At 36.4% G+C, this 26,088-nt stretch overlaps 3 protein-coding genes and 3 long non-coding RNA genes across 8 annotated transcripts; 4 read left to right on the forward strand and 2 right to left on the reverse strand.

Annotated features, from left to right (window-relative positions):
- Nucleotides 1-5: 5 nt before the first annotated feature.
- On the reverse strand, nucleotides 6-4,734 carry LOC140842732 (uncharacterized). 3 transcript variants are annotated; one of them, XR_012120475.1, is made up of 5 exons: nucleotides 4,500-4,734; nucleotides 4,214-4,300; nucleotides 3,730-3,884; nucleotides 1,212-1,307; nucleotides 6-266 (listed from the first exon to the last, which is right to left on the reverse strand). It is a non-coding gene; the product is annotated as an uncharacterized lncRNA (long non-coding RNA). The 3 variants fall into 3 exon arrangements; XR_012120477.1 differs by lacking the exon at nucleotides 3,730-3,884 and having other exon boundaries at nucleotides 1,212-1,299; nucleotides 3,997-4,300; XR_012120476.1 differs by lacking the exon at nucleotides 3,730-3,884 and having other exon boundaries at nucleotides 4,500-4,733.
- Nucleotides 4,735-6,776: 2,042 nt separating this feature from the next.
- Nucleotides 6,777-7,424, forward strand: LOC140803830 (uncharacterized). The gene is made up of 2 exons (XR_012111939.1): nucleotides 6,777-7,220; nucleotides 7,251-7,424. It is a non-coding gene; the product is annotated as an uncharacterized lncRNA (long non-coding RNA).
- Nucleotides 7,425-8,837: 1,413 nt separating this feature from the next.
- Nucleotides 8,838-10,874, forward strand: LOC140842734 (NADPH-dependent oxidoreductase 2-alkenal reductase-like). The gene is made up of 5 exons (XM_073210844.1): nucleotides 8,838-9,114; nucleotides 9,259-9,436; nucleotides 9,707-9,873; nucleotides 9,976-10,058; nucleotides 10,300-10,874. The coding sequence occupies exons 1-5, from the start codon at nucleotides 8,887-8,889 to the stop codon at nucleotides 10,676-10,678; spliced, it is 1,035 nt and encodes a 344-aa protein (XP_073066945.1). The 5' UTR covers nucleotides 8,838-8,886; the 3' UTR covers nucleotides 10,679-10,874.
- Nucleotides 10,875-11,734: 860 nt separating this feature from the next.
- Nucleotides 11,735-13,133, forward strand: LOC140842733 (probable sugar phosphate/phosphate translocator At2g25520). Its single transcript, XM_073210843.1, has one exon. The coding sequence runs from the start codon at nucleotides 11,805-11,807 to the stop codon at nucleotides 12,861-12,863; it is 1,059 nt and encodes a 352-aa protein (XP_073066944.1). The 5' UTR covers nucleotides 11,735-11,804; the 3' UTR covers nucleotides 12,864-13,133.
- A 4,745-nt stretch (nucleotides 13,134-17,878) lies between these two features.
- On the reverse strand, nucleotides 17,879-24,953 carry LOC140842735 (uncharacterized protein At2g34160-like). The gene is made up of 5 exons (XM_073210845.1): nucleotides 24,767-24,953; nucleotides 24,603-24,651; nucleotides 18,573-18,635; nucleotides 18,372-18,436; nucleotides 17,879-18,131 (listed from the first exon to the last, which is right to left on the reverse strand). The coding sequence occupies exons 1-5, from the start codon at nucleotides 24,884-24,886 to the stop codon at nucleotides 18,036-18,038; spliced, it is 393 nt and encodes a 130-aa protein (XP_073066946.1). The 5' UTR covers nucleotides 24,887-24,953; the 3' UTR covers nucleotides 17,879-18,035.
- On the forward strand, nucleotides 21,743-24,554 carry LOC140842736 (uncharacterized). The gene is made up of 2 exons (XR_012120478.1): nucleotides 21,743-22,388; nucleotides 23,072-24,554. It is a non-coding gene; the product is annotated as an uncharacterized lncRNA (long non-coding RNA).
- Nucleotides 24,954-26,088: the final 1,135 nt, after the last annotated feature.

The raw sequence follows: 26,088 nt of genomic DNA on the forward strand, positions 1-26,088 counted from the left end.
ATAAATGAAATAAAATATGAGAACTCCATTTGAACTGTAGAATTATATATCTTAAAGAACAAAGCCATAAGTACAGATTCTTTCAGATACTTGTGCAATACAGCAAGTTCATCGAAAAATTCATGTTCACTAAATTTGTATGACAAAGTTAAGGTATCGGCATTTGTTGATGATTCAAGCAAGGGTACTAACTGTCTAGTGCGTTCATGAAACCGCCAAGGAAGCCAGCACCATTGCAATTGCCACAGAGGATCTCCTTTTTACCCCTGTCGAAAGGTTGAGTCGAATTACCGACAATAAGAAACGTCAATATAAAAACTCGGGAAGACCATTTGCAAGACAGGATATGTAACAGGGACTAAAACATGGTAATGCTTTGATTAGTCTTGTTTAACCATGTCGGAAATTTTGAAGTAGTTATGATCAACATGTGCTAGACGAGTTTACATGAGTTTCGCTAAATATATTTTGCATCATTTACCTGGTTGGAAAAAAATAAACACGAGATAGAGAGGATTTCTTAGTAGTTGATGATGCAGCGCAAATTGTCATTACAAGTTAATCCTGCGCATAAATCATCACCCTCGCATCTCCTTGTATCTTAGGCTCGTTAAACACTTCGGTCCGACCTTTGCAATGAGCCTTGAACAAATCTCATGTTCTGCTCCATAGCAACGCGTGAGTTGTAACTCGATTTCTTAAATATCTCCTTCGTTTGATACTCATTTCACAATTCAATATGATAGCTTGTGGGATTCAAGGATCATATTTCATTATTGGGATTTCTAACATCTTTGGGAAATACTCTATGTCAAAGTAATGTCAAAGTTCTCTGTCATCCCTTTTCTTCTCCCCTCACTTCTATTCTTCTTGGAAAGACACCCGAGATCCCAATACATTTTGCTTACTCAAAATCAACAATGATAAAAAACTAAAAAAGTTCTATACAGGATCTGCAGGCCGACACATTAAATGATAAAATTCATCTCTCTTTTGCAATTAAGAAAGCAAATTTATTCTATTATCAGTAGCTTTGCAGCGAAACTTGGTTTAATACTTCAAATGTTTAAGTCTGCGACTTCATCGACTAAATCATGAAAATAAAACTACATATAACATAGGTTCATAATTAATACAGATAAATATGGATGTTTCAGAAAAATTTCAGTATCAAGTCTTGATTAATGCAGCAAAAGTTAAGGAGACCATACCTGCAAAGCCAACATAATCCACCAGCTTTGAATTGCACATAAAGTGATCAACAGAATTGATTCCACTACCTTTACACTGGGTACATTCCTTAGCACCTACTCAATTTTCAGGAAAAAAGGATCAATGGTCTGAACAGAAAACTTTGCTTGTGCTTGGTAAACGATGATTGGATTAAGAGAAGAACTAGTATGCCTACACAATGCATCTCCATTCAACTTTTGCATAAAAAAGGAAAAAGCTTAATTAAATATCGCTCCCTGACCGACGATTTCGGTTGGAATAAATCTAGCAAGCGGACTAGGTCAAGTTATAATAAATGGATGATGAGTCCAAGTATCGATCCCACAGAGACTAATATTTAATTACTAGAATTTACATCACTTAACTTAAGCTAGACGAAATAAATAAAAAGATGATATGTGGATTATTAATCTAAGCTTTAAATAAAATAATTGCAATTAAAAACGACTGGATTCAGATATCAAGGAGGGATTCAAATTCAAATAAATAACTAAGACACGCCACGGTACCAAACTCTACTATGTTGACACATGTTAAAATTCAATTAATTATTTAATTCTTGACAATTACGGTGAAATCCCCAAATTTATTTATTAAACGATTCCTCGAGTTAATAAACCTATTTAAGTCTAACAGTCCAATTATTTCTAATTGAATTTAATTAGATTTAAATGCATTAAATCTTTGTGAAATTTCAGTTTTCACCTAAAACCGCACACTGAAACCGAATACTATTTCTAGTCAGTTTAACCATGTGTTGATGACGTCTTTGTTGCTATATTTAATCAATCATCTTCCGATTCGTGATTAATCAACATACATGTAAATAGTTGATCAGGCTATTAACAAGAAATATTAAACCAACGTCAATCAATAATTAAAATCAAGAAAAATAATATAATGAAAATAAAACAAATATCAAATAAAATATTGTTTGGCCCTATCGTGGTCTTAGTCTAAAGAAAATTATTCCATGAATTCAAAAGAAAAGTGAGAACGCATATTTAAGTTCATAGAAGAAAACAAAATAAAGAATGAGTGGAAGGAATTCTCGGTGATTTGTAGTGTGTGTGAGGAATTCCTCAATGTTTCTTCTATCTTCTTCCTCCCTGTAGCCTTCTGTTCTACGCTTCCTTCCTCTTTTCCCCTTCTCTGGTGTTCACTTCCGTTCCCTCTCCTTTCTTCTCTGTCCTTCTCTGTCTCTCTCTTCCGCACGCTTCTCTCCTCTCTCTTCCGCGCTGATTTTTTTCTCTTTTGTTGCGCCTCCCTTTCTTCTGCTCACGTACGCTGCTTTTTATAATTCATCATGGGCCTAATCCTCAAATTTCTTTTTAAGCCATCTCAAACTTAATCCTTGTAAATAAGATTGTAGATTTTATTTTCAAATATGAGACTCAATCTTTATCAAACTTCAATAATATCAAGATAATAAAATATAAGAATATTTTATTTCTTTTCCTTTGGTAATTTCTTTCTTTGAAGTCTTGTAAATTTATTTTATTTCCAAATTTAATCATTATTCCTCTTTTATTTAAGTCTACAATTATTAATTCAATTAAGCATATAATTAGGGATAAAAAGTCTAGATAAGGACAAATATTATCAAATCAAATCCCTAAAATCTTTGTAAGATTTGGCCTTATCACTCCCCCACCAAATGAAGTAACGACAAAGATATGCTTAAGTGACAGATTTATGTTGAAAAAGCTTATCCATGTGGCACGATGATGTTTAAAAGAAAATAACCAAAACATGGACCTATAACCAAACTTTACAAAGACGAAAATAGTATCATGCACCCAAGAAAATATTAGAAGGGCCAAAATGGAAGAGAAGAGGTGAAAATGGAAAGTAAAGGAAGGGAAGTGAAGAGACGATAAAACACCAATCCAGTTAGCTGATTATCCATTCGACCAATCTCGAGTTTCATACTTTCATTTCCAGCTTTAATGAGAAGTGTCGATGAATAGGTTACTCTAGATTTAGGACATAAGTTCATTACTTTCATTTCACATAACATTCCAGGAACTAAAACTCTTTAAACACCACAAAAGTGTCACTTTCCCTTCACACTCAGTGCAAAGTATGCTATTCGACTTGGTGCTTGGTTCGCTTCCTGTAGCCTGCAAATAGAAAAGATCAAGTGACAAGCGTTGAAAACAGACTGATGGCTTAAAATGAAAGGGCAAGTAGGAGGAAATATGTAACAAAAACTTTTAATGATGAACGGTCTAATGATGGTGAACTGAAGCTTAAGCTAACTGCCAACTAAAGTTTACTGAAGGACCATGGGCCTTAATTTTTAAATTCCCAAAGGTATTGAATAAGAGGTTTCCAATATGGCTGCAAAAATGATCCTTAAGATGAATATGATTTTTGGTAGCAGAGCTGTTCTTTGTTACTTTTCGTTGTGGAGTTCTGGAGACAAGAACAAGGCTCAAGTCTTGGAATCTGTATTTTGCTTGGTCATCTATTTCACAAGACCAAAACTCTCACCAGATTTATAGATGCTCCACGATTGTTTCTCTCATCTTGTTTCAGCTTTTTCTAAATCGTGTTTCACCAATGGGCATAAACTGCTTAAAAAACCCTCTTCGAATAACTATATCTTTTCAAAGAGTTGGCTGCTTGATATATCCTCCCAGCTCCCCCTAATGCCCACATAGATGTAGATGTCAGTTGTCATTATATAAGTAATATCATTTTGAAGAATAAACACATTATGAGTTAACAAAATTTGAAAAAGTTCCAATCATTCCGTACTGATTTATATGTATAAACTCGAAAACAGTGGATAACTAATAATCATTTGGAATAAATTCTCCTAAAACTGGACATGCTAGCAAAACCCGAAATTCAGATTGAACAGGCTACTTTTTCAAAGTGAGTTCATCAACCAGATAGCATCTCCATCAAAACATTGCTGAAATTCAAAAAACATGACAAATAGGCATTCAAATACAAACGGACACTCACTCACCTTAACCTTTAAAGACTCAAAAGCTGCTGCAACTCGTATATTTCGTCCAATTCCCTTTCCTACTCGTGTAGCTGGGACCAATAAGTCCTAAAAAAAGAATGAAAATTTCGCATAAAACAGAGTGAATCCATAGATAACTGGACTAAGACACAGCACGAAAAACATTAACAATTCACCTTTATTTACAGAAAACTAGTTCATTTGACTGATGAATATACATCAGAAGCAATGAATTCATGAAAAATAAAAGCACACGCATTAAGAGACATATGGACAAAAATGGTACCAGATTTTTCGACAGTATTTAAGGAAACGAGAGTTGAGAAACAAAGGGAGTTTGCCATTTCTTGAGAATCTTTGATTTTTTTTAGAGAATAGCTCGAGGCGGCAAATTGTCGATTGTAGCAACGAACGGAGCAGCGAACTAGATAAGGTTCTCTCACTCCGAGTGAGATTTTTTTTTGCATATTTGAGTACTACACTAACATCAACTTTGTTGAGGGATTGTCAAATGATAAATGGTAAAAAAAATAGTAAGAATGAAACAATTTTACCATGTCTGTCCATCTGATCCAATTTATGAAAAAAATATTTTTTATATAAAAAATAACAATTTTTAAAATAAACCTGGATCGACCCGAACCAATAGTCTAAGGAGGATGTATTCAACGTGGAAAATTTATTGACTTTTAATGACTTTTAATGACTTTTGTAGATTAAATATTTTTTGGTTTGAAATATGGAATCAGACTACAAGACCGCACCCGCGGTCTTGCACACACCGCACCCGCGGTCAAGACACCGCACCCGCGCTGCGACGTGCCATACAATGAGCTATGCCACGTTTTGTACTTTGCATGCACTATATATATACGTGTGCAGCTCGTTTTCCTTCATTTTATTCAGACTGAAATCGAAAGTGGAGAGAACTTTTACTCCGTGAGCTTCTAAGTTGATTTGTGAAGAAACCGTGTAGCAGAATTCGAATCCGACTTTAGTTCTGAACTTCTCTCGACTAGAGCTACACAAGGACGTAAGTTTTGTTACGTTTTGTGATGTTTTAGAAATATGATGTTATCAGAACTATATATGAGGCAGATATGGTGTTTCTACTAACGTAGACATTGTATAATCGAAGACAGATTTAAGAATAAGTTGATTATACAATTGGTATGAATTTTAGAAGATATTGACTGAGAATTCACACTAAATGGTAGTATTTTTGATTGAAGAATGAATAGATGAGCATTCTTGTATGTCTGGATAGATTATTCAGTAGATATGTGAAGTCAGATCGAAGAAAGAATATCGTATGTCTGTGTTTTGTATTTCAGCATCTCTGAAGATGTATTTGTTAGATATTCATATGCTGGAACAGATTGATCAGATTCAGATATGATTTAGATTATATCGGGATATTATTGATATGACTCAGATTGTATCTTGTTCAGACATTGATCAGATTTTATACTGAGTTGAGTATTGATCAGAACTGATTGTGAATTGAGTTACACATTGATACAGTGTATTTGATTTTGTCATTTCAGATCGGATATGGACAGACTGGACTTCGAAACTTCGTCTTCCTCAGACGGGGGCGACAAATGTATAATTCATGTGATATTCGGGAAGAAACAACTCAATTGAGATCACCACTTGAGTTGCCCAATAAATCACATACTATATTCTTGTTTATGATTTATATGATTATGCTTTGTTACTGATTTTATTCATGCATTTAAGATAGGACAGTTTGGAGATCAGCCAGACTGCTAGACGTTCGGTGATATCACAGCTTAGGAGAAGATCACCTCTCCTATTGTAGATGTGGATACAGATCAGACCGAAGTCTAGGAATAAGACGTACAATCACCCCGAGTGGTAGGGTAGGTGATAGATCGTCTTATTCACCCCGGGATCCCTAGAGTTATAGATCGAGTCAAGTCTAGACATGATTTGATTAAGATTTCATGCTTATATGGATGTGGCTCCTAGATCATGGGACCCATCGTTATTGCTTTCAGTTGTGCTAGCATGCTTTATGATTTAGATCGTTTATATGCATGTTTATCTGATTTGAGTTATATGCTTATTTGATTTATTTCATAGATTATGAATTATATTGGTTTATACAGGATCGCATGTTCTATGAATTAGTTTGTTTATATACATGCTTACCATGTTTTATACTGGGATTTATTCTCACCGGAGTTATCCGGCTGGTGTCTTGTTTGTATGTGTGCATGACATCAGGGGGAGGCAGGATCGGGGTCACGAAGATGATGAGAGAAGACGAGTTAGCGTGGTGATTCCGGACTTACAGTAGATTGGATTTTACTACTAGAATTTTAGTAGTGAACCTTAGATTAGAATGTTGTACATTATTGTATTTTTAATACTGAATTGTATTTTATATACAGACATGTATAGTATTTAGATTCCATTACCTTCCGCAGTTATATAATTTAAAAAGAAAATTTTTTAGACCCTGTTAGATATTTAGACATGTATAGTATTTAGATTCCATTACCTTCAGCGTCCGGGTCCCCACAGATATGATTAGGTCACTCTTGACATCTTATCGATAGAACAAGTGATAGGATTAGCATACTCCTGATGACTACTCGAGGATTGACCGGGTCGCTACCGGACCCTCGATGCTACGTGCATGGATGAGCGGCAACATGATATTTCGTTGCTGCATTCCTGACACGGGTGGCCACTGTTCCTGTTGCTGATGTGTTTCATTTGGACTCTGTTTTGGTATCCGTTATTTTGTTGTTACCGACACGCATTGCATTGTATTTTACTTGATTTTATTTCACGTCAGTTATAATTGTCATAACTTTACTGGTTCGTCGTACTGGGACCTGACCCTCTTTTCTGTTTATGCTGTGGTTGTTTTGATGCCATAGCAGATTATCCAGGAGGATTTGACGCGTCTGGTGGAGCGTCAGGTAGCGGTGCCCAGTAGTTGGATTGTTATTGAGAGTTCCCAGCTATTTAAGTAAACATATGTATGTATTATCTTATCGAGTTATATAATTGCCAGGGGATGCCCTGACTAGTTGTAGTATTACTTTTTCGATGTTTTGGATTGTTGTTGTGTGAGCAAGCCTTGTCGGCTCTGTATGTGTTAGTCCTGACCAGTGTGGCTATAGGTTTGTGAATTGCTGTTATGACTTTATTTCGAGTATATAAATGTTGTTTGTGTTATTTGGAAATTTTTGAGATGTCCTACTTACGGGGAGGTCATGCCGAAATTTCTATTATTCCAAAAAAAAGAAAATTTTTATTCGCTTTCGCTGTTTATATTAATGAATCCTGTTTGTTTGGTCATTAAACGTTAACCATGAGCAAATGCCCCTACAAATCTATCGCACATAGTTTGTTCAGTGCGATTTACTTGACCAGTATGATTTACAAGCTATTGCATTAGTCCGGATGTTTATCTAATGCATACCAAAGGCTAGCGACTCTGAGTTTAATCATCATAAAAAAAAAAAGAATGATTTTGCTTCGAAATCACTGATATAACAGTGTCATGCAATGTCAGGGCGATGCAAGCCGGTGATATTTTTTTCCAATTCTTTTTAAAAACAAATCATTAAATATTTTTCGAATCTTCGAATTTTTATTTAAAAAAAAAACCGCAAAAGTTATCACAATCGTTACGTGAAATGTCCATGGAACTGAAACGGTAGGTCTACAGTAATGGCGAACCATTTTGGTATCTCTTGATTGTAATCGGGTTTGATTAACTATTCCAACAGAAGTTTGTAATGTTATATAAAAAATTAATTAACTCCTAAATAAATATAAATATTCTCGCAAGTCGACAACCCAATCATCTTCAATATATTAAACATATTAAACATTAAACTCAAGATTTTAAAAAAAAAAAGAAAAAAGAATCAACTTTATTCCATTCTACGTTATTCCATTTCGTCGCTTTATGACCAAATTTTAAAATATTCTCCGGCATTCTTGATGTATATTATTGAATTAATACAAAAATTCTCATGAAACCGTCTAACAGATTAATTTTATGAGATAGATCTTCAAATTTGACTCAATTCATGAAAAGTATGGATCGAGTGGACATGTCTTATCCGTCTTAAATATTACTTTTCATGATAACTAGATATGGATCGAGTTGACATGTCTTATGCGTCTTACAAGAGACTTGCTCGTTAATTAAATAATATGATATTAGAGTCACTGAAAATGTATATTGTCAAATATCGAGCCAATCAATTATTAATTTTCAACTTTAATTTATTTTTAACCAATAGTTATATATATATATGTGTGTGTGTGTGTTTACCAAAGCTATTAAATGATTTGATTATAATTTCTTCAAAAATAACTTTTATAATTAGTTCTGGCGATCCTTCAACAAAAAGTATTAATACGATGCTTTGAGCCGACTGGGAAGGATAACAAAACAAACGAAAAACCAAAAAAAATTGGACCAAATTTGGTCCCCACCATGCAGTAAATTGTTTCCTCGACAACGATCTTTTGTCGGAGTCGTCGATTTTTCCGAAAATATCAACACTAAGTGGCCAGTGATACGTTATCCATTAATTAGCTAATAAATATACACACATACATATATTTATATAGCTAGAGATCTAGAAACAGAAGCTTGGGAGTGGATAACTGAGAAAATGCAGGAAATTAGTAACAGGTTTGTAGCCATAAAGGATCATGTGAATGGAGCTCCGAAAGATTCTGACTTCGAAATCAAGACGGAAAAGATTTGTGTGTGTCCAACAATGGCCGTGATAGTCAAGAATCTGTATGTATCCGTCGATCCATACCAGATCAACCGTATGAAGAGCCGCAGCGCATCCCAGGCAGCTATAAGCTTCGGCACCGCCGTTATCCCTGGCCAGGTATACGCGCACACGAGCAATCATTGAGAAGTAACTAAAAACAAACTATATCCGACTGTACAAGTATATTGTAGCACAGAATCTCTGGTAAGTGTTTCTCCGACCATTAATTTCATCCAATATATATATGTGTGTGTCTAATAGGCCTTCGACACTTACGGCGTGGGACGCGTGGTTGTTTCTGGGCGGTCGGATTTGGAGAAGGATGATCTTGTGATCGGGTTGCTTACATGGGGGGAGTACACAACTGTTGAAGAAGGAAGGCTTCTCAACAAGTTGGACCCAATGGGTCTACCCTTGCCTTACCATGTTGGACCTCTTGGTATGTTCTTACTTTAACCCGGATTGGATTTGAATCCATCATCTGTCTAATCATCATCATCGCATGTTTATGTCACTACACCACTGGCCGTGGCGGCGGAAAAGAACTCTTGATAACTAACATGAGGACACACGACTTTTGGCATGTTAACAATTACATAGGGTTAATCTAAGCTAGCCTGTGTGTTTTAAGGATTCCATTTTCAACTACTTTCGAATATCGAAACGAAGGGCGATCCGGGAAGATCAAAGTCGCATGTATATGTTGCAGGATTTAGTGGACTCGCAGCGTATGGGGGATTCTTTGAAGTGTGCAAACCAAAGAAAGGTGAGAGTGTATTCGTTTCAGCAGCTTCAGGCTCTGTTGGAAGTTTGGTTGGCCAATACGCTAAGCTCTTTGGCTGCTATGTGGTTGGTTGCGCCGGTTCTAACAAAAAGGTACTGCACTTTCTAACATACATACATACATACTTACATACATATACATATATATATGATTTGAAAAAAGATATATAAATTTAAATATGATTGTGTACGTAGGTTGATTTGATCAAGGAGAAGCTGGGATTTGATGATGCATTCAACTACAAGGATGAGAAAGATCTCAAGTCAGCACTTCAAAGGTTCATAAATCTGATTTTTGGTATCTGTTTTATTTTACTTTTTTCCAATGAAATATTTGATCTCTAGATAAGTTCTAACTAATGAGGAACAACTCAAAGGTAATTGTAATGTTTATATATAGTAATATTTGATAAACAAAAAATACTTCGAATAAATAATAATAGTAATAATAAGATAATAATTTTCAATGAAAAACCAAGTCCCATGCATCTTCATTGATCTTAAGTTCGATATCTGCAGGTACTTCCCCGATGGTATCGACATATACTTCGACAACGTAGGGGGCGAGATGCTCGAAGCAGCGGTCGCAAATATGAACACGTTTGGGAGAGTCGCCGTATGTGGCGTCATATCCGAATACACGGGTGGTGGCAAGAGGGCGGCGCCCGATATGTTGGATGTGGTGTACAAGAGGATTACCATTCAAGGGTTTCTGGCGGCGGATTTCTTGAAATGCTACTCGGATTTTATCACGACCACGGCGGAGCACCTCCGCACGGGCAAAATGCAGGCACTTTGTGACATATCGAGTGGTGTGGAGAGCATCCCCAGTGCTTTTATAGGACTCTTTAGTGGTGGAAATATTGGGAAAAAGATGGTTCAAATTGCGGATGATTGAGGAAACATCAGATAAGTTAACAATATCTGATATTTCCATTTTACATATATCTTAAATGATTAGAAATCTAAGAAAGATATATTGTTCTAGGAGTCCAAGATGGGGATAAGAATAAAACAAGATTAAAAAATTGTGAACAATTTGAATATTGTATCAAAGGAAGACTATAAAATTAAGAGTGTATTTCTTGTGAAAATGTCTCATGAATCTATAATTATGAGACAAATCAATTTCATCAATATGTAAAAATAAAAAATAATACTTTTAACTTAAAAAAATATTTTTTTTTTATAAATCAAGTCAAATTAGAAATCCGTCTGTCACAGCTACTTTTGCTGCTTTTATTATTATTATTAGAAAACGTGACATTCTTAAACTAATTTTCTTCTTTTCTCTAAAATATACAAAATATTTTTGTCAAAATATCCAGCTCCACAATTCAATTATTTTTATAAACAAATAAAATAAAAAATTCAACATTTACATTAATATTTGATAAAAAAAAAATGCAATATGATTGTACATCATTCCTAGAGGTTTTCAAACAAGTCGAGTTGTTTGTGAGTAACTCGACTCAAGATCGGTCACAACTAGAGCAAACCGAGCTCGATCTCGATCTTGCAATCGAGCTCGAGTATATAAAGGGTTTGTCTGAGTAGCCTATTCGAGTGATTTGATATCTAATCAAGTCGATCTTGAGCTTGAAAATTAACACTCAAATTGAGTCGAGCTTGAGTTTGAGTATTTAATTTTTTTGCCAGTCGAGCTCGAGTATCCTAATCGCACCCGTAGTCACGAGGGAAAAAAATTAAATTGTCAAAATATATAAATAGCAAAAATTGAAATTCTCACAACACACAAGATTAAAATTTCAAAGAGTCAAACATACTAGAGAATCTTTTTTCTTATTTTTATAAATAAATAAAATGAAAGTTTTGATATGAAAAATTTATTTAAATATAATATTACTTTTATATAAAAAAAATATTTTATAATTAAATTAATATGTATATTAATGCCACTTAAAAGACTGTATTTAGTACTAATAGAACTGTATTTATTAGTATATGTTTCCTCGTATAAGAAGACTGTAAGCAGCAGAGTAACAGAAGAGAAGCGATCAAGAATGGGGAAAGGTGGTGCTTTGAGCGAAAGCGTCGTGAAGAAGATCGTGCTTTCCTACACTTATGTGGCCATTTGGATCTTCCTCTCCTTCACGGTCATCGTCTACAACAAGTACATTCTCGATCGGAAGATGTATAATTGGCCTTACCCAATCTCTCTTACCATGATTCACATGGCTTTTTGTTCTTCTCTCGCCTATCTGCTCGTCCGAGTCTTCAAGGCTGTGGATCCAGTCACCATGTCTTGGGATCTTTATCTGAGATCTGTGGTCCCAATTGGCCTTTTGTACTCTCTCTCCCTCTGGCTCTCGAATTCGGCCTATATTTATCTCTCCGTGTCATTTATTCAAATGCTCAAGGCGCTGATGCCAGTGGCCGTGTATTCCATCGGTGTTCTGCTCAAGAAAGATGCTTTCAAATCGGAGACGATGGCCAACATGCTTTCGATCTCGATTGGGGTCGCGATTGCTGTGTATGGCGAGGCAAAGTTTGATTCTTGGGGGGTTGCTCTTCAATTGGGTGCTGTGGCTTTTGAGGCCACCAGGCTTGTCATGATTCAGATCCTGCTTAATTCTAAGGGGATCACTCTCAATCCGATCACTTCTCTTTATTATGTGGCACCATGTTGCTTGGTTTTCTTGTCAGTCCCTTGGGCATTTGTCGAGTTTCCTTTGTTGAAGGAGAATACAAGCTTCCACTTTGACTATGTGATTTTTGGAACTAATTCTTTCTGTGCATTTGCGCTGAATCTTGCGGTGTTTTTGCTTGTCGGGAAGACCTCAGCTTTGACCATGAACGTGGCTGGCGTGGTGAAGGACTGGCTCCTGATTGCCTTTTCTTGGTCTGTGATCAAGGATACCGTGACCCCTATTAACTTGTTTGGTTATGCATTGGCTTTCTTGGCTGTAGGCTATTACAATCACTCGAAGTTGCAAGCCATGAAAGCTAAGGAAGCACAGAAGAAGGCGCAACAGGCAGATGAGGAAGCGGGGAGGTTGTTGGAGGAAAAGGAAGTCCAGAACAATGATGGTGATCCCAAAAGGAACGAGTCTCATACTTAACTCCTTTGTGTGATATGTTGGATTTGCTTGAAGTTGAATACCAAATTGAACATCGGAGTCATGGACTCATGGTCCTGGAGATGAATGGAGGATGGCTGCATGAACGACCTATTAGGTTCTACTTTGGCTGCATAGTTTTAGGAGTTTCTTTCTTCCATATGTTTTGCTAATTTATTACTTTTTTTTATACTTATTAGCTGTTGTCACTTCATGTTACTGGGAATTTGAGGTTGCTCCTATTGCCATTATAATTTGTTTGTGACCAAAGAATGATCAATTGAGCTTCGTTGTCTTAAGTTTATTTCTGATGATACAATATACTTAGAAACAATGAAATCGTTTCGATAGAAACTTGGAGGATTATATTTCATGTCGTACAATAGTATACTTTCTGTGTTTCTTGTTCCCTTCACGCATCAAGATACTATTATGTTTACGTTAAGCTGCCTTTTAGGAGCTTTCCAAATTTCTTCCACAGTCATTATTTACAATTATTAAAAATATCCCACTTGTGAATATTGTATGTGATTTTAGATTTATATTTAAGATTATGTAGATCAATGGTTCCCTTATCTTACCTATCTTGGTCGAGCTCTCTTTAAAGTTGATTCTTTATTGAATGCATCAGATGGATGGACTTTGTTCTTTCTCTATACTGGCAGTAAAAATCGGCAATGTGTCTGGTTATGTTTTGCTAGTCCGAACCGTTATTGTTCTCTGATTTTGGTGGATCATCGGCTCGTTTATTACGTCTACATGATTTCTTTTGTCGAATGGACGTTACGGCGGAGTTGTTGCTGTGTTTGTCTATCCCTATATTTGTTGATATTGTATCCGAAGTGTGATTCTTGCACCTGTCATTTAGTAATATACTTTCTTCCTGTTATCACCTTTTGTTCTAGTTAGAAAACAAAGAAGGAAGAAACAAAATGACAGATGAATTCCATAATTCACGTGTATTGATTTCAAAGATGACACTGAGCATAAATACACAAATGAAGTAAAACAGATCTTGACACGTATCTAACAATTTCTGTTTTACGGTTACAACCATTTTAACAACTTCAAATCTTATCAATAGATATTGGGCTTTAGCTTGATGGGCCAACTGATCTTCAATCATGGGCTTCCAATACTTTAGTTTACTTAACTTGGCCCCTCAAGCTGAGCAGGGGTGAGCAGACACTCGAAGCTTGGATCGTAAACGAACAAAGGCAGCTGTTGTTAGAGCCTTAGTGAGAATGTCCGCAGTTTGATCAATAGAGGAGACATGCCGAAGATTCAGAGACTTAGCTAAAACCTTTTCCCTTACAAAATGGAGATCCAATTCAAGATGTTTAGTGCGAGCATGAAGAACATGATTAGCACTTAATGCGATAGTGCTCAGATTATCACACCAGAGAATAGGTTGCTGTGATGAAGTGACATGTAATTCTGATAGAAGAGACTTAATCCATAATAATTCAGAAGTGGCATTGGCCAAACTTCGATACTCGGCTTCTGTACTTTAGTTTACTTAACGGTTCTTCATGTCTAAAACTCTAAACATAAAAACAGGAGATCATCGGATTGGAAAGACCAAGTTGGCTTCTGCGTCCATATATATATATATACAATCTAGTGTTGATGTAGGGACCGAATTTGTAAACCCGCAAGGCTCTAGGGTGGCAAACAGTCGAGTTTGTGCAAATGACTGTCGTTATTTTAGGTACTGTTTCGGTTTCTGTACGATTTAAATGATTCAAGCTTGACTCTTTGAATTAGCTATAACTTGAGTATAGGCTATCATCCGGGAACCTATCAGTGTAACAGTGCAGCATAGCCATATTCTCGAACCTGGCCAGGTGTTCTTCCGGGTCCTCGTTTCCATCATACGCCCTTACTTTAGCAGATTTAAAGTTTCCAGGAAGAGGTTCCCGGATGATAGCCTCAGCAAACGGGCGTCCTTTGACAGACGCTCGAGAAGTTCCACGATTTTCCAACTGTCCTTCCAAGACTTTCATTTTCTGTTTTAACTCCAGCATCTCCTCGGCTATCGTTGGTGACTTAGAACCAGCAGAGGATCCCTCCACTTCTCCCCTCTTCTCCTCCTCCCTCAATTCCTGCTGCTGCTCCTGCTCTTTTTCTGGTTCCTTCTCGAGTGGTATATCATGGTGGGAAGCTTCCCGCCTAGCCATAGCTCTCTCTACGGCTTCATTAATGCGTTTATCAAACTCCGCTGGAGTCATAGTGATAAGATCGGGAGGAGCGTCCTCTTGTCTTGAATGATTCGCGTCAACTCCCTGGACCCGGGAAGTGTTCTGGTTAGTTTTCCTCGTGTGAGCCATATCAACGCCTTAGTCTCAAGTTCCCACAGACGGCGCCAATGATAAGATCCGGGTAAAATGGATGAGCAGGGTCGGGTGCTCCACCGGGTCAAATCAAGAATTTATAGTGTTGTTTAGGAAAATGAGCAAGGTAGATGGCTTCGATCGTGACCTGCAAACAATGAAAGGAACTCGTGAATGGGCGCCGGAAGGGTGTCCGGCGTGACCACTCCGATGCTTAAGTCAGCAGGGTTGTCGAGAGGGAAACTTAAAGCAATATGTATGGATGCTTGAGAGTGAAGAAATTTCAGACCCGTAAAATGTCAACGATACCTGCTATTTGAAGAGGAGCTAGGGTTACCTTGATGCGCGTGCTCACCTACTACTTGTACCCTCGGACGTTGACGGCCTGTCGGGTCCCTTTCTACCCGATAGCTTCGTGGGTACTCCAAGAATAAGGGACGTTGACTGCATGTCCAGTCCCTTTCTTCTCCATGTTTTCGGGGATACGTTCAGGCGAAAGACGTTGACTTCCCGCCCAGTCGTTTTCTTCCCTACAATCTATAAGATCCTCTAAGTAAGTTACTCGAGTATTGAGCCCTCGGCTTTAGCATGAAAGCCTGGTCCCTTGTTGCCCGGGAGGTAAGTAAATACCCGGTCATGCATGAAGCGCCCAGTCGCGTGGGTAACACTCGCCCTCCCGTTTTCTATATGGGCTACTCAATGAAACTTCCCGGGTCCTCCATAACCCGGGCCCTTATAGGGGTATCACCAATATATATATATATATATATATATATATATATATATATATATATATATATATATATATATATATATATATATATATATATATATATATATATATATATACAATCTAGTGTTGATGTAGGGACCGAATTTGTAAACCGGCAAGGCTCTAGGGTGGCAAACAGTCGAGTTTGTGCAAATGACTGTCGTTATTTTAGGTACTGTTTCGGTTTCTGTACGATTTAAATGATTCAAGCTTGACTCTTTGAATTAGCTATAACTTGAGTATACATATTTTTGAACCACTATAACAGGTAATATAAAGAATTTAGTCGATCGAAAGATCATTCTTAAGTTCGTGCATGTGATCAGCAACGTGATGTTTGGATCATTTGACAATAAAATGTTCGAGTCCCATGATGACTCGTAGTCGTGGATCAAAAAATTGTTTTACATAATCAATTGTGAGTTTATTATTATTTTTAATTTTTTTTTGACTTTTTTATGCACGTGATGGAGGAGGCCATCATGCGTGGCAGAAGATTCAAGATTGTCGAATATATACTCCTCCAAATGGGTTCGATACTCTGATTTCTTGAAATTTTCAGTTTTTAAGTTTCTTCCCATTTTTATAATAAATTTCTGAACACGGTCAGTCGCATGGATATTTATGATTAGTTAATTTACATATATACGATATCAAGAAAAACAAAAAACAATTAATTCAGGGTGTGTGCAGACAAGATTAAATATATAGAAACGTCAATCAATGCCATAAGATAAAATAGATCAGCCAGCTGCCACCTTACGCGCGCGCTCTCTCTCTAAATAAGTCTTGGAGTGTAAAAAATATATCTAAACATGTTCATCGATTGGTCCGACCAGTTCTGACCAGTTTTGACCGATTTTTAGACTATATATGAACCAGACCCGTGGCCGGTTCTCGCTTTCTTGTCTGTCCGGTTTGGTTTTAAAAACAATGCATGAAATATGCACCTATTCCACTAATTTTTTTTTTAAAAAAAGATGCATTGATAAAATAGTTTTCGAATTAAGATCCCTGAGGATAACACATAGAGTCATATACTAATAAACGAGTGTCTCCTATGAGTACATATTTGATAAAAGAGTTTACTGACGAATTGGTTGAAAAATAATATTTTTGAGACATCAATATCTAACCTACCACGTGTTGAGTATATTCAAGCATTATTTTTAAAAATTGACATACCATCTTGGTTTCATGAATTTGTTGTAGCATCCTTAAAATTCCAATGAAACGTCACTTTCTCACCTTGGACCACATATTTTACGCTCGTGTTATTAATCAACTTTGTGAGGTCAAAAGTGGATCCTCATTCATGAAGTAGTACCGATATGTTCAATAGAGGCTAGAACAAGAAAAATATGTGAAGCAGCGTCTCGTCATAAACTTGTGCACCAGAAATTTTACAAGGATCTAATGGAGCTTGTAACACGCTGTCGAGTTATTTTGTGATGAGCGTCGAATGAAAAATATTCCTGGCCATCCATGATCCTGTAGATCGGTTGAAAGAGGTGACTGCTACATATTCAAAATATGGTCGACGTCATTCAACTTTGATGATGTTTGTAACTAAACTTGCACAAGACTTCACTATGCATAAGTAATTTCAACTGGAGTAATTTGATATTGAATTTGGATGAAATACAGAGTTTCAAAATACTTCAACTTCTATAGACTTGTACCAACTTCTGGAATAAATATTTTCAAAACTAGGTTACAGAGACTATCTGGGACTTTATCGATGTTTGGTTAGAAAGAAATGCTGGAAGCTTTGATATGAATTTAGTTGGTGATTATATGTAATACAAGAAATCGTTGAGCAAAATCGAAAAGACCAAAGTTGAATGCAAGTAATCACCGTGAATCTTCTATCACCTTTTACGAAACAAGGTGTAGAAAATCAGACTGAATAATTCAAGCAAAACTGAATAATGAATAGAAGATGAAAATTTTGTTTTACCACCAAGAATCCTAGATTGATTTCTGTTACTATAACTTGCATCAAATTTCATGTGACCTTGACAAGAAAGCACTGACATAAACAAACAAGTAAATAAAAATACCCATATTCTAACTTTGATCTTCAACGCCTCCCACTCTGTCATCTGCAGCAGCTGCAGCCATCAATTCGTCAAACTTATCCGTCTTCCCCAGCACTATCTCAATCTAATTAACAAACAGAAATATAGTCAAGGACATATATAACACAGTTTGTCAGTAACAATCTGATGCTTCAATTTCTTAGGTGGAACTTCAGTGGTGGGCAACAGGCCAAAATATAACATGAAAACCAGAAACAAAAAATCGGGTATTTCCGGCCAAAAAAGAGAGAAAAATCAGCAACTGTGATTTTAAAAAAGCCTCGTACTTTTATGCCATGAGCATCAACCAGATTGTACAACTTACTTTGGCTTTGGAGACTGTTCGCCCTCTAGATTCATCTCCGATTTCAACAGTGGAGGTCATGATCTCTGCAGAGCATTACGTCCTTGTTAATATGGACAACAGGCATGGCCAGTAGCCCATCGGTACTGGTTTCCAGTTTACACGTATTTGGGAACTAAGGGTTGTAAACAAAAAAACAAATATGAAAGGGTATAGCCCTACTCTTCTCGACTGCAAGTCCATTATTCTTGAGGATTTCTGCAATGCTCACAACAGTAGAAATAGCTGCAAAGATCCAAGACAACAGACCATTATGAGTAATGAACTAGATAAGGTTCATTGTATTGGAAAAAAACACTATTATAGTGCAGTACAAAACAGCATATCATAGAGAAAAGACGATGTAAGGCCCTGGGAGTCCTGAGAGTAAGTGCAAGCTAAAATATACTCCGAATAGAGTCATTAAAATAAAAACTAAAGTCAAACAACAGAAATTAAAACTTACCAAATACTCACCAGATCTTAAGAATTACAAAGTCAACTCAGAACATCACAAAAACAACCAAATATCACTACAGATACACGGGACATCTCCCCGGAAAATAAACTACAACACAAGACTGAAACAAACTTCAAGACATACATATATACTAACTCGGAGACTCCACTGAACAGAACCAAACAATCCAACCTCAATCCTGAGCTCCACTGGCGGAACCCAAAGATCGATTTTACTTCAAGATCCTCGGCCTAAACAAAACAACAATAAGCCCATCATGAAAACTACGTTCTATTCCAATGTCCGATTTGGCATTAAAGAGTAGAAATTCATGTATCGCTCAATATTATCTCAAATCAATATCCGCCATTTGGAAATCAAAGAAAAACTCAATTATCTAAGTTCTTCCAGGGAAAACATCTTCAGAATTTCAGTAGATTAATTTCAGAATTTGTAAGAACACACTACACACTGCTACTTCCGAATTTCGCGCACATTGAGCAGTTTCAGAAAAATGAGCATAACTTTCTCAATTCTAACTGGAATTTAACGATGCAAGTCTCATTTCGAAGAAAACACATAGATCTACAACTTTTATTTGAGCCAAAATTCCAAATCCCAACTGTACAGAGGTCATATTCTCGAATTACAGAAGCATTTCTACACAGCTCAATTGCAGAATTCGGTTTTGACACATTTTAGTAGAAAAATCACATCAAATCCGTTTCTAATCGAAATCCCATTTTTTCAGTGGCTATAAACAGTTAACTTAAAGCACTACAAAGTTTGTTTAGGTCATTTCCACAAATCCAAGCTGTAAAAATCGCAGCAACACAAAAACAATTCACCAAATCCTGGAGAATTCGAGCAGAAAACAGAGCACCGGAACAACATATTCGATCTACCCGAATCCTTGCTCGAAATTAGTTATTTATGGCTTGAATCGAAACTTAAGATGTTAGGAAGACAACCCTTCAAGAATTTTTTAGTTTCGACTTCGAACGGAGGAGATATATCGATTTTACGGTAGCTGCTACAAGGGTTGCGGGAAGAAGGGTTGAGAGAAATGGATTTTCTTTCCTTTCTTTTCACGTTTTTTCTTACGACTCAAAGCATCTGCAATGACATTGCATTCACTTTCCCCTGCTGATGCTGGATCTCACAATCATAATCTTTCAAAAGATCCATCCAACATCTCTGTCTCATATTCAAATCTAACTGAGAGAACAGATACTTCAAGCTTTTGTGATCTGAATAGATCACAAATTGCTCACCAAACAAATAATGTCTCCAAATCTTGAGAGCAAAAACGACATCAGTCAATTCCAAGTCATGAACAGCATACTTAGACTCAAGTGGTTTCAACTGACGAGAACCACATGCCACAACTTTGTCATGCTGCATCAGTACACAACCTAGTCCTCGATTTGATGCGTCGGTACAAACAACAAATCCTCCAGAACCACTTGGAATGGTAAGAACTGGTGCAGAAGTCAATATGTTATTCAACTCGACAAAACTTGACTCACATTCATCAGACCAAATAAATTTCCGATTCTTCTGAGTCTGATTCTTATGAGTCAATTGAGTGATAAGTCTAGCAATGTTTGAGAAATTTTCGATAAATCTCCGGTAATAACCAGTCATACCCATGAAACTACGAATCTCTGGCACATTGGTCTGTCATGCCCAGTTCAAAACTGCCTCCACTTTACTTGGATCAGCAGAAATACCATGTTGAGATATGACATGGCCCAGAAACACAACTTTATCTAACCAAAACTCACACTTGGATAGCTTGACATACAACTGCTTCTTTTGAAGAATTCGAAGAACTAATCTCAAGTGCTTAGCACGCTCTTCCTCAGACTTGGAATAGACAAGAATATTATCGATGAACACAAGCACAAAACGATTAAGATACTTAAAAAACACACGATTCATCAAGTACATAAACACAGTAAGAGCATTGGTTAACCCAAAAAGCATAACAAAAAATTCAAAGTGTCTGTATCTCGTGCGAAAAGTTGTTTTTGGCACATCTCACTTGATGATACCCATAACAGAGCTCAATCTTAGAAAACACCGAAGTACCTTGCAACTGATCAAATAAGAAATCAATCATAGGAAGTGGATATTTATTTTTGACAGTAGACTTGTTCAATTGCCGATAATCAATACACATCCGCATAGTACCATCCTTCTTCTTAACAAATTAAACATGAGCGAGGAACTCGGACGAATATAACCTTTACTTAACAAATTCTGCAATTGTTCTTTCAGTTCTTTTAGCACAACTGGAGCTAAACAATATGGTGCTCGAGATATGGGTTCAGTTCCTAGTATTAATTCGATACTAAACTCAACTTCTCGTTCTGGTGGAGAAGTGTAAGGCCTTGTAATTAATTATCTGGTAATTTGGCATAATTATAATGATTATTGAGTTTTAAATTAAAAGTATTATTTATGCCAAATAATTTTAAAAAGTGTGTTAAAAATATGTATTTTAGAATATCGAAGAATTCAACGATACAAAATATATATACAGTTTAAATAACACACGAGATCAAAATAAATACAAACGGGATAAAAAAGGGCATGTATACTACATTTATACATAGATATACACACACCTCATTTATAGAAAGAAGAAACGAGAGAAAAAAGGAAGAGAAAGGAAAGAAAATCCATTTCCCCCAACCCCTATTCCCGCAACCCTTGTAGCAGCTACCGTAAAATCGTTATATCTCATCCGTTCCAAGTCGAAACTCAAAAATTCTTGAAAGGTTGTCTTCCTAACATCTTAAGCTTCGATTCAAGCCATAAATCACTAATTTTGAGCAAGGATTTGGGTAGATCGAAGCTGCTGTTCCGGTGCTCTGTTTTCTGCACGAATTTTCCTGGATTTGGGTGAGTCGTTTACGTGTTGTTGCGATTTTCAAAGCTTGAATTTGTTGAAATGACCTAAACAAACTTTGCAGAGCTTTAAGTTAGCTGTTTATACCCACTGGAAAAATGGGATTTCGATTAGAAATGGATTTGATATGATTTTCTACCAAAATGTGTCAAAACCGAATTCTGCAATTGAGTTGCGTAGAAATGTTTCTATAATTCGAGAATATGACCTCTGTGTAGTTGAAATTTGGAATTTTGGTTCAAATGAAAGTTGTAGATCTATGTATTTTCTACGAAATGAGACTTGAATCGTTAAATTCTAACAAGAATTGAGAAAGTTATGCTCGTTTTTCTGGAACTGCTCAGTGTGAGAGATTCTGTCTGCAAAATTCGGGAGTAGCAGTGTCTTCTTGCAAATTCTGAGATTCTGGAGATGGTTTCAACTGGAAAAATTTAGATAATCGAGTTTTCTTTCATTTCCAATTGGCGGATATTGATTTGAGTTAATATCGAGGGATATATGAATTTTATGCTCTTTAGTGCCAAATCGGATATTGTAATAGAATGTAATTTTCATGATCGGCTTATTGTTGTTTTGTTTAGGCCGATGATCTTGAAGTTAAGTCGATCTTTGGAATTATCAAGTTGGTATAGGTATGTTCCAGTTTAATAACATACGATGGTAAAATATAAATTATGTTTTAAATTGTCATTATGTGCTGCACTGATCGTATCTATGACTTGTTGACTGTTGTAAGTTATTAAATGTCTTCGTTGTGATATATTTTTATTATTATGACATATTATTGACATTTAGCATAGGACATAATGTTATGACATTAATGTTGAGTCATATCGTTCTTGTTAGCCCGTTGTTGATATCCATTGTTATCTGACAATGTTGTGTATCTCAGGATTATGGTGTGGTTGATAGGCCTATACACATGAGACCGTAGATGTGATTAAACAATCTCGTGGGTAGTCTTTTGAGGTGAGCGCTGGGATTGTGTTATCTAGTTCGTTCTGTTGTCCAATCCTGTTGTATCGTATCAGCTGTATGGAAGCCGAGTCAGGGGTGTTATTTAGCACAGACTGGCATACCTCGCATACTTGGCAGAGCGGTTTAGCTGCATGACGATGTAGCTCCCCTGTGTGTTGTTGCTCGAGCATTACTCCAGTTGTTATCGTACCGTTTATTGGCTGCTGTTATCCTGATTATCGTTGAACCGTTCATGCATTGCATATTACATTTTATTATATGATTATGCATGGTTTATGTTTATTGTTGCTATTATCGAACTGTTTCATACTAGAATCATAACCTCAGTTGTTTTATGGGGGCTGATGTGGTTGCTATTTGGCACCATGGTAGATCTCCTGAGTCGTTTTGCAGCATCAGGCCGAGGTTCCGCCAGTGGAGCTCGGGATTGAGGTTGGATTGCTTGGTCCTGTTCAGTGAAGTCTCCCAGTTAGTCTATATGTATGTCTTGAAGTTTGTTTCACTCTTGTGTTGTAGTTTATTTGCCGGGAAAATGTCATGTGTATCTATAGTGATATTTGGTTGTTTTTTGTGATGTTCTGAGTCGACTGTGTGGTTATTATGATCTGGTGAGTATTTGGTAAGTTTTAATTTCTGCTTAGTCCTGACCAGTGCGGCTATAGGTTGGTTGACTTTGGTTTTTATTTTAATGACTCTATTCGGAGTATATTTTGATATAAAACTGCTGCTTGAGTTTTTCGGATGTCCTATATGCGGGAAAGTCTTGCCGAAATTCTTCTAGGCCCTGAGGTCCATTTTAAAGTATTTTATACCCTTTTTCCGCTGCTGTTTTAAATCAAATAATTATTGTTTGATAATTAATTGTCATTATAGTAAATGGGCCTCACTTATTTGAAGGCCCCGGGCCTGCCACTTATGGCCCTACAATCACAGTCTCTGGACCCGGCCCAACTTGCACTTACTCACAGGACTCCTCCTCTTTGGCAGGGAAGTCTGTTCCTCCCCAGGTTTCGATCCCATGACCTCCAGGCTAAGTACATAGATCATTGAAACCTGGTACCAATTGAGCTATAATCGTCAATTATTGACACCGGTAACCGACCTAAAGCAATTTAATTACAATTCAATTTATGACGATCGTAAGGGGAAAGCTCATATTCTTCGGTCATTGATAAACAATTTGTTGGACAATACTCAACACAATTACCACAAAATCATATTCCAATTTCCAATCAACAACAGGTCAATCTATAGGACATACGCGAACACATACTTCACAAGCAATGCATTTATCAAATTCAAAGTGGATTCTGCCTCGGAAACGTTATGGTGTGATCAATTTTTCATAGGAATATAATAGTTACAGGTAAACGATTCGCATATACTGAAAATAAGCTTCAAACATCTTTACCAATGAGACCACCTTTGCATAGGCAAAGATAAAAATCACAAAACAACCCACAGATGCACTCACGAGAGATAGAAACGGCTAGAGCAGAGAGAAACTTTCATCGACAGTCTTTCAAACTGCAGGGAGTCTATTATCTAGTATTCTAGGATTAAAAAGAAAGCAATCTTCTTTCCTTTGGAAGAAGAAGTCATTGAGAAAAAAGCTATACTCTCAACCCAAGCTCTTCATTCTTGCACTCAGTCTGCGCCAAGACTCTCTCAGTTAAAACAATTTTCTAGTCATGTAGTCCCTTTATAAAACGTTTGATTCATCCATCCCCATTACAAGGAAGTAAAAAACAACGTACAGCTCACGTATTTAGCAACAATAAATCCAGATAACATGATTGAATCGGCATATCGGTATATAAAATAAATGAAAAAGAAAGACAAGAAATCCAAAAAATACCCATCCCAAGAGCAGAAAGCTCGGCCTCATTGTATTGCTGCATGTACCTCTGCACATATTGAATACACCACAGATCTCAGATCCACGGCATAAAAACCACATATTCAGTAAATTCTCTTTATTTCCAACAGGAAAGATACGAGGAGATCGAAATTCAGCAATACCTTGGCTAGATTGACATAGAAGAAGAGAGGCTTTTTGGTGTTGGAAACCTGGATACGATTCTTCTTCCGATTATCACCGGCGATGTTGATGTTGCTCACTCCATCTGTTATCTCCTCCATCTTTGCAAATTCTCTGTCTCTCTCACAGTTGTAGGTTTACTCACAAATACATAAAACTCGCTAATGTGCGTTCCGTAAAAAGATAAAAATGAAATAGTTTTCAAAAAAAAATTTAAAATAAAACTATAAAATTATAAAATTTTGAGATTGAAATAGTTGGAAATAAAATAAAATATAGATGGTGTTTTAGGCAAATTCAAAATTACACGACTCCATATAATTACCACAAGGTGTTCTTGCATTATATATAAAAAATTAATATGATTTTATGGTATACGACCAGATCTCGTTTTTCAAAGATGAGATTAGAATGACGGTTTTTTTATATGCATCCGTCTAAAGCGTCAGATCGGATGGATTTACAAATATTATTTTTAATCATAAATTCATGTTAATTTTTGGTAAAGATATTACTACATTTGTTTTATCGATTCTCAAGCATCGGGATATTCTTTTGGAATGGAATTCGACACTCATCACTCTTATTCCAAAGATATCAAGAATGCACTCACGATTTCAGTGGTCAAGAATCATGATTTATACTTAGCTCTGGCCACATTTTCCTTACACAAAAAAGCCTTCAATTTGATTTTGCTTGAAAAAACATGATAACAAAATATAAGGATGAATTCTATTTTTTGTCGATGGGTGGTAGAGAGATACTTATTAAATCGATGTTGCAAGCAATTCATGCATATGTTATGTCTTGTTTTAAGTTATCGAAATCGTTTTTCTAGATAATCAAACATGTCTTTGCTAATTTTTGATAGAATGACAAAGATGAGTACATGGGAATGCATTGGACAAAGTTTGTAAACCTAAATGTGTGGATTGACTGGGATATATACATTTTTCTGCTTTTAATAAAGCTCTATTGGCCAAACAGGTGTGGCGTATCATTTAATAACTCAAATCTCCGATGGCCAGAATTCTTAAAGATAGATACTTCAAATATAAGGATATAATGGCTCCTGAATTAGGTTCCAACCCGTCTTATGTTTGGCGTTCTTTGATTTGGGCATAGATCTTATTTTAAAAAGATTGTATTGGAGAGTTGGTAATGGTCAAAATATTTTGGCTCGCCTAGGTCCATGGATTCTGGGTATTCCTGTTATTAGAGTAAAAAAAAATACGTAACAATTTATCATTTGTACCAAAATGCATACGAGCATTGATGAAAATATAAGAAAGCCCGCCTGCTG

The sequence above is a fragment of the Primulina eburnea genome, chromosome 10 (assembly GCF_022965805.1).
Source record: "Primulina eburnea isolate SZY01 chromosome 10, ASM2296580v1, whole genome shotgun sequence".
Taxonomy (NCBI): Eukaryota; Viridiplantae; Streptophyta; class Magnoliopsida; order Lamiales; family Gesneriaceae; genus Primulina; species Primulina eburnea.